This window comes from Bombina bombina, chromosome 2 (assembly GCF_027579735.1).
Source record: "Bombina bombina isolate aBomBom1 chromosome 2, aBomBom1.pri, whole genome shotgun sequence".
In the NCBI taxonomy this organism is placed as follows: Eukaryota; Metazoa; Chordata; class Amphibia; order Anura; family Bombinatoridae; genus Bombina; species Bombina bombina.
The window spans coordinates 607,008,377-607,023,078 of record NC_069500.1 but is presented as its reverse complement, the minus strand read 5'-3'; the positions used below and the strand labels follow the sequence as shown (position 1 = coordinate 607,023,078).

The window sequence follows — 14,702 nt, the reverse complement described above, 5'->3', positions numbered from 1 at the left end:
TCCTAAATCCATTTCTCCTTGAGGAAAATAGTACTCACCGGTACCATTTTAAAATAAAAACCTTCTTGATTGAAGAATCTAAAACTAACACCTCACTTTACCTCTTCCTATTACTAACATAAGCAAAGAGAATGACTGGGGGTGGAGAGGAGGGAGGAGCTATATATACAGCTCTGGACTCGTCATATCTTGTAGAAGAAAGTTGATAATGTGCACTTATAAAGGAAATAAGAAATTTGAATCAATTTATATATGTGTGTAAACCAGTCCCAAATTATAGAGAATTCCATAACCTCCAAACCAGTGTCACTGTGTGTAACCATCTGCTGGTGCTGGCGGGAGGTGCGGGGGGGGGATTTGGGAGGCTGGTGGGCGGTGCAGCGGCATGCGGTGGAAGTGATTTGGAGAAAAAAATATAATAATAATAATAATGGAGAGGAAAGGATGGGGACTCTACAAAAAGGTGGGGTGGGGGGTCCCTAACTAAAGATTGGGGGAGGTGGGGCAACCACTACACTACAGAAAATAGAAAATAAAAATTAAAAATGACCAAAAAAAAGTTTGTTTTATAGATACTGGCAGACACCTGCCATTACCTAAGACGGCGGGTACTAGTTAGTGGGGGGGAGGGTTAGAGAGCTGTTTGGGGGATCAGGGAGGTTGGGGGGTAAAGGGGGGATCCTACATTGCAGACAATTTTAAAATTAAAATAAATAAATAAAAAAAATTAAAAAAGACTTACATTTTCATATTGGCAGACTTTCTGCCAGTACTTAAGATAGGGGTGACAGGTGAGGGAGGGAAGAGAGCTGTTTGAGTGGGATCAGGTAGGGATCGGGGGTGGGAAGTGTCAGGTGGGAGGGTAATCTCTACACTAAAGCTAACATGAACCTTACAAGATACCTAATTAACGCCTTCACTGCTGGGAAGAATAGAAGTGTGGTGCGCAGCTGCAATTAGTGGCCTATTTACCAAAAAGCAATGGCAAATACATATATGTCTGCTATTTCTGAACAAAGGGGATCCCAGAGAAGTTTTTACAACCATTTTTGGCATGATTGCACAAGCAGTATGTAAATAATTTCAGTGAGAAACCCAAAGTTTGTGAAAAAATGTATGTTTTTTTTATGGCGGTAAAATGGTGGCATGTAATATACCAAAATGGGCCTAGATACCTTGGGTTGTCTTCTAAAAAAATATATATAGTTTTGACTGGTAAATAAAAAAAACCCAAGGCTGTATTTCTGTTTATTCTCTGGTATTTTGGGCAAGTTTTTCTCTGAAAGTCCCGGTAGTGAAGGAGTTAATATACTAACACAGATGGTTCTTTTCTTTCCTTCAGAAATACTTGCACGTTACTGCTTGTTATGTAATATGATTTTCATTTGGGGGATAATTAATTCATTGATAAATAAGTATAGCTACCTAGTATGCTTTTGCTAATATGTTAAAATGAATATACAATCTTAAAACATCTGACAGGCAGAATATTTACCTGTAAAATCATGTAACTGATTCACCGAGTCCAAAATAGTACTGACCAATGGCAAGTAAAGTGCAGTTATTTTGTTCTTAATCTCAATTCTCTGACAGCGTGGGTCCAGGTCATGTGAACTCAGCAGGCTGTGTATTGCATTGATGGCTTTCCTCTGCACCTTGCTAATCCTGGAATTGAAGGCGTATAAACATATTTGTGCAGCAAAAGGATAAACTATCTGCGTGTGCATTTCTGGACACAGCTGGTGTTGCACATAAATAATTAGATACAAATATTTTACTTGCATGAAGTTGTATACTGTACATACATAAAATACAGCTTGCAACTGATTAGTACCGGTCAGCCCACATAGGCTGTTCATTCTCACATTTAACTAAAAACCCTAGACATAAAGGGACATTAAACACATTAAGATTGTAATATAACAAGTTTAAGTGTAGTAAAAAACAACTTTCTAATATACTTTCATTATTTATTTTGCCCCCCTTTTCTTTAATTTAACTTTGAAAAGTGTGTGCGTTTCCATTCCCATTAGCTACTTTAAAGCTATGGGTTCTTCATAACTCATATCCCCTACTGAAGATAGTAACATTTATAAAAGCGCTGATAAAGTAACTATCTCACAGGATTTATACAGTCCCTTTAAAACGCTATATTAAACATTGCCAGTGTTTGCACACTTAAGTGACTATTTTATATCTGCCAATAATTGACCTCAGCAGAACAGATTAGAAGCCTACATTACAAAGACTGAAACGTAACACTTTATTCAACTAAAATAAATAAATCATTGTACCTAATAATTATTTAATGGTAAATGTCCTTATAAGATTCATAAAGGATTTCTACTTTTCTAAATTAGGCTGGATTCCATTTCTTTGGATTGAATAATATTATAAAAACAGGGTAGAGTGAGTGCACCTAGAGTTAAAAACTGATATAAATGAGGAAAGTGCTCAGACCCTAAGTGAGACAATTGTTCCTCCAAACAATTGTCAGTAAAGAAATAATAAAGAACTGATAAGGGGAGCTGTAAATAGTATCTATTGTGTTAATAAACAATGTTTATTATTTAAATATAGAATATTATAAAAACAAATATTGTATATACAATTGTGTAGGTATTCAGATATGCTCAGTTTGACAATAACTTTTGAGAGTAAAACGATCTTGATAATGGCTACGGCTGAAAAGCGTAGATCTGCCCAACACTACCACAATATACTGTGTTTGAATTACACAACTCTAACTCTTTGAACCTCTGAAAGCCTCATTTGATCCATTTGTATAGCGCTCGTATCATTACTCTATTTGGAGTTCTCCTAAATGATACAGTAACGACTCTCCGACACATGCAAAACTGTGTCTGTGAACTTACCAGCTTTCACAAACTTAACCCGCTTGGGATTTTTTCTTTGTGAATGTGTGAAATATTAACTCTTATCAATTACATCTGTATCGATCCGAATTACCGGGATTCCGTTACCTTACGAAGGTGTGAACGGACAACACTATTCATCTGGTCCTTAGCTATTACTAATAGCACTCAACACGTCACTGGTATCGTAGATACCCCTTTGGACCTATCTTCTACTCCAAAGCCTCCAAGAAAACTATTCAACAAAAAACAGAGAGGCTCAGCTGTTCCAATCTCCAAACTTGCTATACAGCTTTAACATCAGCGAGTCACGTCACGCGTGACTAGGAAGGCAACAACAGATCCAGTCCGCTCCCATTGTGGTTTGCAATTCGCTAGAAGCAGAAGTGTGAGACACACCAAACAAAGGTACTTTTATATAATTATATGGAACGGTGTAAAAGCCGGAACGGAACGGAACAGGCCGGAACAGGCCTTTTATGAAGGAAATTGATTTAAAATATAATGGGATGTATTAGAGACTCTTGAGAACAATTTTAGGAACAAGAATATTTGTGATATAATAATTAATTAACCCTTTAACTACCAGAATAGTGTCCGGAACCAAACATAACAGCCCGGAACAGCACCTTCCCAGAAAACCAGATACACCAAATTCACAAGTCACATTTGACTAAATGTAATAAGTGTAATCAGCCACAAACCATCCACAGAAACCACGTTCCAATACCCGTTCCGGCCTGTAAAACGCTTTTTCATGAAAAGTGACGGAACAGCACCTTACCAGCAAACCAGATACACCAAATTCACCAGTCACACGTGACTAAATGTTAAAAGTGTAATCCGCCACAAACCATTCACAGAAACCACATTATGATATCTGTTCCGGCCTTTAATACACTTTTTTTAAAAAAGTGACGGAACGGCACCTACCCAGCAAAATATACAGACCAAATTCACCAGCCACAAATAACTAGATGTGGTAAGTGTAATCAACCACAAACCATCCACAGAAACCACGTTCCAATACCCGTTCCGGCCTGTAAAACGCTTTTTCGTGAAAAGTGACGGAACTGCACCTTACCAGCAAACCAGATACACCAAATTCACCAATTACACATAACTAAATGTTATAAGTGTAATCAGCCACAAACCACCCACAGAAACCACATTATGATATCTGTTCCGGCCTATAATACACTTTTTTTTATAAAAAGTGACGGAACTGCACCTTTCCAGCAAAAAATACAGACCAAATTCACCAGCCACACATAACTAGATGTGATAAGTGTAATCAATCACAAACCATCCACAGAAACCACGTTCCAATACCCTTTCCGGCCTGTAAAACACTTTTTCATGAAAAGTGACGGAACTGCACCTTACCAGCAAACCAGATACACCAAATTCACCAATTACACATAACTAAATGTTATAAGTGTAATCAGCCACAAACCATCCACAGAAACCACATTATGATATCTGTTCCGGCCTTTAATACACTTTTTTATAAAAAGTGACGGAACGGCACCTACTCAGCAAAATATACAGACCAAATTCACCAGCCACAAATAAGTAGATGTGGTAAGTGTAATCAACCACAAACCATCCACAGAAACCACGTTCCAATACCCGTTCCGGCCTGTAAAACGCTTTTTCATGAAAAGTGACGGAACGGCACCTTACCAGCAAACCAGATACACCAAATTCACCAATTACACATAACTAAATGTTATAAGTGTAATCAGCCACAAACCACCCACAGAAACCACATTATGATATCTGTTCCGTCCTATAATACATTTTTTTATAAAAAGTGACGGAACGGCACCTTTCCAGTAAAATATACAGACCAAATTCACAAGCCACACATAACTAGATGTGATAAGTGTAATCAACCACAAACCATCCACAGAAACCACGTTCCAATACCCGTTCCAGCCTGTAAAACACTTTTTCATGAAAAGTGACGGAACAGCACCTTACCAGCAAACCAGATACACCAAATTCACCAGTCACACATGAGTAAATGTTATAAGTGTAATCAGCCACAAACCATCCACAGAAACCACATTATGATATCTGTTCCGGCCTTTAATACACTTTATTATAAAAAGTGATGGAACGGCACCTACCCAGCAAAATATACAGACCAAATTCACCAGCCACACATAATTAGATGGCGTAAGTGTAATCAACCACAAACCATCCACAGAAATCACGTTCCAATACCCGTTCCGGCCTGTAAAATGCTTTTTCATGAGAAGTGACGGAACGGCACCTTACCAGCAAACCAGATACACCAAATTCACCAGTTACACATAACTAAATGTTATAAGTGTAATGAGCCACAAACCATCCACAGAAACCACATTATGATATCTGTTCCGACCTTTAATACACTTTTTTTATAAAAAGTGACGGAACGGCCCCTTCCTAGCAACATATACAGACCAAATTCACCAGCTACACATAACTAGATGTGATAAGTGTAATCAACCACAAACCATCCACAGAAACCACGTTCCAATATCCGTTCCGGCCTGTAAAATGCTTTTCATGAAAAGTGACGGAACAGCACCTCACCAGCAAACCAGATACACCAAATTCATCGGTCACACATGACTAAATGTTATAAGTGTAATCAGCCACAAACCATCCACAGAAACCACATTATAATATCTGTTCCGGCCTTTAATACACTTTTTTTTATAAAAAGTGACGGAACGGCACCTTCCCAGCAAAATATACAAACCAAATTCACCAGCCACACATAACTAGATGTGATAAGTGTAATCAACCACAAACCATCCACAGAAACCACGTTTCAATACCCGTTCCAGCCTGTAAAACACTTTTTCATGAAAAATGATGGAACAGCGCCTTACCAGCAAACTAGATACACCAAATTCACCAGTCACACATAACTAAATGTTATAAGTGTAATCAGCCACAAACCATCCACAGAAACCACATTATGATATCTGTTCCAGCCTTTAACACACTTTTTCTTATAAAAAGTGACGGAACGGCACCTTCCTAGCAACATATACAGACCAAATTCACCAGCTACACATAACTAGATGTGATAAGTGTAATCAACCACAAACCATCCACAGAAACCACGTTTCAATAGCCGTTCCGGCCTGTAAAACACTTTTTCATGAAAAGTGACGGAACAGCACCTTACCAGCAAACCAGATACACCAAATTCACCAATCACACATGAGTAAATGTTATAAGTGTAATCAGGCACAAACCATCCACAGAAACCACATTATGATATCTGTTCCGTCCTTTAATACACTTTATTATAAAAAGTGAAGGAACGGCACCTACCCAGCAAAATATACAGACGAAATTCACCAGCCACACATAACTACATGTGGTAAGTGTAATCAACCACAAACAATCCACAGAAACCACGTTCCAATACCCGTTCCGGCCCTTAAAACGCTTTTTCATGAGAAGTGACGGAACGGCACCTTACCAGCAAACCAGATACACCAAATTCACCAGTCACACATAACTAAATGTTATAAGTGTAATCAGCCACAAACCATCCACAGAAACCATATTATGATATCTGTTCCGGCCTTAATACACTTTTTTTTACAAAAAGTGACGGAACGGCACCTTCCTAGCAACATATACAGACCAAATTCAGCAGCTACACATAACTAGATGTGATAAGTGTAATCAAACACAAACCATCCACAGAAACCACGCTCCAATATCCGTTCCGGCCTGTAAAATGCTTTTTCATGAAAAGTGACGGAACAGCACCTCACCAGCAAACCAGATACACCAAATTCATCAGTCAAACATGACTAAATGTTATAAGTGTAATCAGCCACAAACCATCCACAGAAACCACATTATGATATCTGTTCCGGCCTTTAATACACTTTTTTTATAAAAATTGACGTAACGGCACCTTCATAGCAACGTATACAGACCAAATTCACCAGCTACAGATAACTAGATGTGATAAGTGTAATCAACTACAAACCATCCACAGAAACCACGTTCCAATATCCGTTCCGGCCTGTAAAATGCTTTTTCATGAAAAGTGACGGAACAGCAACTCAACAGCAAACCAGATACACCAAATTCCCCAGTCACACATGACTAAATGTTATAAGTGTAATCAGCCACAAACCATCCACAGAAACCACATTATGATATCTGTTCCGTCCTTTAATACACTTTTTTTTATAAAAAGTGACGGAACGGCACCTACCCAGCAAAATATACAGACCAAATTCACCAGCCACAAATAACTAGATGTGGTAAGTGTAATCAATCACAAACCATCCACAGAAATCACGTTCCAATATCCGTTCCGGCCTGTAAAATGCATTTCATGAAAAGTGACGGAACAGCAACTCAACAGCAAACCAGATACACCAAATTCACCAGTCACACATGACTAAATGTTATAAGTGTAATGAGCCACAAACCATCCACAGAAACCACATTATGATATCTGTTCCGACCTTTAATACACTTTTTTTATAAAAAGTGACGGAACGGCCCCTTCCTAGCAACATATACAGACCAAATTCACCAGCTACACATAACTAGATGTGATAAGTGTAATCAACCACAAACCATCCACAGAAACCACGTTCCAATATCCGTTCCGGCCTGTAAAATGCTTTTCATGAAAAGTGACGGAACAGCACCTCACCAGCAAACCAGATACACCAAATTCATCGGTCACACATGACTAAATGTTATAAGTGTAATCAGCCACAAACCATCCACAGAAACCACATTATAATATCTGTTCCGGCCTTTAATACACTTTTTTTTATAAAAAGTGACGGAACGGCACCTTCCCAGCAAAATATACAAACCAAATTCACCAGCCACACATAACTAGATGTGATAAGTGTAATCAACCACAAACCATCCACAGAAACCACGTTTCAATACCCGTTCCAGCCTGTAAAACACTTTTTCATGAAAAATGATGGAACAGCGCCTTACCAGCAAACTAGATACACCAAATTCACCAGTCACACATAACTAAATGTTATAAGTGTAATCAGCCACAAACCATCCACAGAAACCACATTATGATATCTGTTCCAGCCTTTAACACACTTTTTCTTATAAAAAGTGACGGAACGGCACCTTCCTAGCAACATATACAGACCAAATTCACCAGCTACACATAACTAGATGTGATAAGTGTAATCAACCACAAACCATCCACAGAAACCACGTTTCAATAGCCGTTCCGGCCTGTAAAACACTTTTTCATGAAAAGTGACGGAACAGCACCTTACCAGCAAACCAGATACACCAAATTCACCAATCACACATGAGTAAATGTTATAAGTGTAATCAGGCACAAACCATCCACAGAAACCACATTATGATATCTGTTCCGTCCTTTAATACACTTTATTATAAAAAGTGAAGGAACGGCACCTACCCAGCAAAATATACAGACGAAATTCACCAGCCACACATAACTACATGTGGTAAGTGTAATCAACCACAAACAATCCACAGAAACCACGTTCCAATACCCGTTCCGGCCCTTAAAACGCTTTTTCATGAGAAGTGACGGAACGGCACCTTACCAGCAAACCAGATACACCAAATTCACCAGTCACACATAACTAAATGTTATAAGTGTAATCAGCCACAAACCATCCACAGAAACCATATTATGATATCTGTTCCGGCCTTAATACACTTTTTTTACAAAAAGTGACGGAACGGCACCTTCCTAGCAACATATACAGACCAAATTCAGCAGCTACACATAACTAGATGTGATAAGTGTAATCAAACACAAACCATCCACAGAAACCACGCTCCAATATCCGTTCCGGCCTGTAAAATGCTTTTTCATGAAAAGTGACGGAACAGCACCTCACCAGCAAACCAGATACACCAAATTCATCAGTCAAACATGACTAAATGTTATAAGTGTAATCAGCCACAAACCATCCACAGAAACCACATTATGATATCTGTTCCGGCCTTTAATACACTTTTTTTTATAAAAATTGACGGAACGGCACCTTCATAGCAACGTATACAGACCAAATTCACCAGCTACAGATAACTAGATGTGATAAGTGTAATCAACTACAAACCATCCACAGAAACCACGTTCCAATATCCGTTCCGGCCTGTAAAATGCTTTTTCATGAAAAGTGACGGAACAGCAACTCAACAGCAAACCAGATACACCAAATTCACCAGTCACACATGACTAAATGTTATAAGTGTAATCAGCCACAAACCATCCACAGAAACCACATTATGATATCTGTTCCGTCCTTTAATACACTTTTTTTTATAAAAAGTGACGGAACGGCACCTACCCAGCAAAATATACAGACCAAATTCACCAGCCACAAATAACTAGATGTGGTAAGTGTAATCAATCACAAACCATTCACAGAAACCACGTTCCAATACCCGTTCCGGCTTGTAAAATGCTTTATCATGAAAAAAAGGCACCTTACCAGCAAACCAGATACACCAAATTCACCAGTTACACATAACTACCCAGCAAAATATACAGACCAAATTCACCAGCCACAAATAACTAGATGTGATAAGTGTAATCAACTACAAACCATCCACAGAAACCACGTTCCAATATCCGTTCCGGCCTGTAAAACACTTTTTCATGAAAAATGATGGAACAGCGCCTTACCAGCAAACTAGATACACCAAATTCACCAGTCACACATAACTAAATGTTATAAGTGTAATCAGCCACAAACCATCCACAGAAACCACATTATGATATCTGTTCCAGCCTTTAACACACTTTTTCTTATAAAAAGTGACGGAACGGCACCTTCCTAGCAACATATACAGACCAAATTCACCAGCTACACATAACTAGATGTGATAAGTGTAATCAACCACAAACCATCCACAGAAACCACGTTTCAATAGCCGTTCCGGCCTGTAAAACACTTTTTCATGAAAAGTGACGGAACAGCACCTTACCAGCAAACCAGATACACCAAATTCACCAATCACACATGAGTAAATGTTATAAGTGTAATCAGGCACAAACCATCCACAGAAACCACATTATGATATCTGTTCCGTCCTTTAATACACTTTATTATAAAAAGTGAAGGAACGGCACCTACCCAGCAAAATATACAGACCAAATTCACCAGCCACACATAACTACATGTGGTAAGTGTAATCAACCACAAACAATCCACAGAAACCACGTTCCAATACCCGTTCCGGCCCTTAAAACGCTTTTTCATGAGAAGTGACGGAACGGCACCTTACCAGCAAACCAGATACACCAAATTCACCAGTCACACATAACTAAATGTTATAAGTGTAATCAGCCACAAACCATCCACAGAAACCATATTATGATATCTGTTCCGGCCTTAATACACTTTTTTTACAAAAAGTGACGGAACGGCACCTTCCTAGCAACATATACAGACCAAATTCAGCAGCTACACATAACTAGATGTGATAAGTGTAATCAAACACAAACCATCCACAGAAACCACGCTCCAATATCCGTTCCGGCCTGTAAAATGCTTTTTCATGAAAAGTGACGGAACAGCACCTCACCAGCAAACCAGATACACCAAATTCATCAGTCAAACATGACTAAATGTTATAAGTGTAATCAGCCACAAACCATCCACAGAAACCACATTATGATATCTGTTCCGGCCTTTAATACACTTTTTTTATAAAAATTGACGGAACGGCACCTTCATGGCAACGTATACAGACCAAATTCACCAGCTACAGATAACTAGATATGATAAGTGTAATCAACTACAAACCATCCACAGAAACCACGTTCCAATATCCGTTCCGGCCTGTAAAATGCTTTTTCATGAAAAGTGACGGAACAGCAACTCAACAGCAAACCAGATACACCAAATTCACCAGTCACACATGACTAAATGTTATAAGTGTAATCAGCCACAAACCATCCACAGAAACCACGTTCCAATACCCGTTCCGGCCTGTAAAACGCTTTTTCATGAAAAGTGACGGAACAGCACCTTACCAGCAAACCAGATACACCAAATTCACCAGTCACACGTGACTAAATGTTAAAAGTGTAATCCGCCACAAACCATTCACAGAAACCACATTATGATATCTGTTCCGGCCTTTAATACACTTTTTTTTAAAAAGTGACGGAACGGCACCTACCCAGCAAAATATACAGACCAAATTCACCAGCCACAAATAACTAGATGTGGTAAGTGTAATCAACCACAAACCATCCACAGAAACCACGTTCCAATACCCGTTCCGGCCTGTAAAACGCTTTTTCGTGAAAAGTGACGGAACTGCACCTTACCAGCAAACCAGATACACCAAATTCACCAATTACACATAACTAAATGTTATAAGTGTAATCAGCCACAAACCACCCACAGAAACCACATTATGATATCTGTTCCGGCCTATAATACACTTTTTTTTATAAAAAGTGACGGAACTGCACCTTTCCAGCAAAAAATACAGACCAAATTCACCAGCCACACATAACTAGATGTGATAAGTGTAATCAATCACAAACCATCCACAGAAACCACGTTCCAATACCCTTTCCGGCCTGTAAAACACTTTTTCATGAAAAGTGACGGAACGGCACCTTACCAGCAAACCAGATACACCAAATTCACCAATTACACATAACTAAATGTTATAAGTGTAATCAGCCACAAACCATCCACAGAAACCACATTATGATATCTGTTCCGGCCTTTAATACACTTTTTTATAAAAAGTGACGGAACGGCACCTACTCAGCAAAATATACAGACCAAATTCACCAGCCACAAATAAGTAGATGTGGTAAGTGTAATCAACCACAAACCATCCACAGAAACCACGTTCCAATACCCGTTCCGGCCTGTAAAACGCTTTTTCATGAAAAGTGACGGAACGGCACCTTACCAGCAAACCAGATACACCAAATTCACCAATTACACATAACTAAATGTTATAAGTGTAATCAGCCACAAACCACCCACAGAAACCACATTATGATATCTGTTCCGTCCTATAATACATTTTTTTATAAAAAGTGACGGAACGGCACCTTTCCAGTAAAATATACAGACCAAATTCACAAGCCACACATAACTAGATGTGATAAGTGTAATCAACCACAAACCATCCACAGAAACCACGTTCCAATACCCGTTCCAGCCTGTAAAACACTTTTTCATGAAAAGTGACGGAACAGCACCTTACCAGCAAACCAGATACACCAAATTCACCAGTCACACATGAGTAAATGTTATAAGTGTAATCAGCCACAAACCATCCACAGAAACCACATTATGATATCTGTTCCGGCCTTTAATACACTTTATTATAAAAAGTGATGGAACGGCACCTACCCAGCAAAATATACAGACCAAATTCACCAGCCACACATAATTAGATGGCGTAAGTGTAATCAACCACAAACCATCCACAGAAATCACGTTCCAATACCCGTTCCGGCCTGTAAAATGCTTTTTCATGAGAAGTGACGGAACGGCACCTTACCAGCAAACCAGATACACCAAATTCACCAGTTACACATAACTAAATGTTATAAGTGTAATGAGCCACAAACCATCCACAGAAACCACATTATGATATCTGTTCCGACCTTTAATACACTTTTTTTATAAAAAGTGACGGAACGGCCCCTTCCTAGCAACATATACAGACCAAATTCACCAGCTACACATAACTAGATGTGATAAGTGTAATCAACCACAAACCATCCACAGAAACCACGTTCCAATATCCGTTCCGGCCTGTAAAATGCTTTTCATGAAAAGTGACGGAACAGCACCTCACCAGCAAACCAGATACACCAAATTCATCGGTCACACATGACTAAATGTTATAAGTGTAATCAGCCACAAACCATCCACAGAAACCACATTATAATATCTGTTCCGGCCTTTAATACACTTTTTTTTATAAAAAGTGACGGAACGGCACCTTCCCAGCAAAATATACAAACCAAATTCACCAGCCACACATAACTAGATGTGATAAGTGTAATCAACCACAAACCATCCACAGAAACCACGTTTCAATACCCGTTCCAGCCTGTAAAACACTTTTTCATGAAAAATGATGGAACAGCGCCTTACCAGCAAACTAGATACACCAAATTCACCAGTCACACATAACTAAATGTTATAAGTGTAATCAGCCACAAACCATCCACAGAAACCACATTATGATATCTGTTCCAGCCTTTAACACACTTTTTCTTATAAAAAGTGACGGAACGGCACCTTCCTAGCAACATATACAGACCAAATTCACCAGCTACACATAACTAGATGTGATAAGTGTAATCAACCACAAACCATCCACAGAAACCACGTTTCAATAGCCGTTCCGGCCTGTAAAACACTTTTTCATGAAAAGTGACGGAACAGCACCTTACCAGCAAACCAGATACACCAAATTCACCAATCACACATGAGTAAATGTTATAAGTGTAATCAGGCACAAACCATCCACAGAAACCACATTATGATATCTGTTCCGTCCTTTAATACACTTTATTATAAAAAGTGAAGGAACGGCACCTACCCAGCAAAATATACAGACGAAATTCACCAGCCACACATAACTACATGTGGTAAGTGTAATCAACCACAAACAATCCACAGAAACCACGTTCCAATACCCGTTCCGGCCCTTAAAACGCTTTTTCATGAGAAGTGACGGAACGGCACCTTACCAGCAAACCAGATACACCAAATTCACCAGTCACACATAACTAAATGTTATAAGTGTAATCAGCCACAAACCATCCACAGAAACCATATTATGATATCTGTTCCGGCCTTAATACACTTTTTTTTACAAAAAGTGACGGAACGGCACCTTCCTAGCAACATATACAGACCAAATTCAGCAGCTACACATAACTAGATGTGATAAGTGTAATCAAACACAAACCATCCACAGAAACCACGCTCCAATATCCGTTCCGGCCTGTAAAATGCTTTTTCATGAAAAGTGACGGAACAGCACCTCACCAGCAAACCAGATACACCAAATTCATCAGTCAAACATGACTAAATGTTATAAGTGTAATCAGCCACAAACCATCCACAGAAACCACATTATGATATCTGTTCCGGCCTTTAATACACTTTTTTTATAAAAATTGACGTAACGGCACCTTCATAGCAACGTATACAGACCAAATTCACCAGCTACAGATAACTAGATGTGATAAGTGTAATCAACTACAAACCATCCACAGAAACCACGTTCCAATATCCGTTCCGGCCTGTAAAATGCTTTTTCATGAAAAGTGACGGAACAGCAACTCAACAGCAAACCAGATACACCAAATTCCCCAGTCACACATGACTAAATGTTATAAGTGTAATCATCCACAAACCATCCACAGAAACCACATTATGATATCTGTTCCGTCCTTTAATACACTTTTTTTTATAAAAAGTGACGGAACGGCACCTACCCAGCAAAATATACAGACCAAATTCACCAGCCACAAATAACTAGATGTGGTAAGTGTAATCAATCACAAACCATCCACAGAAATCACGTTCCAATATCCGTTCCGGCCTGTAAAATGCTTTTCATGAAAAGTGACGGAACAGCAACTCAACAGCAAACCAGATACACCAAATTCACCAGTCACACATGACTAAATGTTATAAGTGTAATGAGCCACAAACCATCCACAGAAACCACATTATGATATCTGTTCCGACCTTTAATACACTTTTTTTATAAAAAGTGACGGAACGGCCCCTTCCTAGCAACATATACAGACCAAATTCA

General features: G+C 39.0%; 1 protein-coding gene across 1 annotated transcript in view; it reads right to left on the bottom strand.

Annotated features, from left to right (window-relative positions):
• Nucleotides 1-14,702, bottom strand: part of DOCK8 (dedicator of cytokinesis 8) — a 515,743-nt gene that overhangs the window by 259,256 nt on the left and 241,785 nt on the right. The window contains exon 30 of the mRNA XM_053699981.1: nt 1,496-1,665. Coding sequence (XP_053555956.1) covers nt 1,496-1,665 — 170 coding nt within the window. The remainder of the gene's footprint in view (nt 1-1,495; nt 1,666-14,702) is intronic.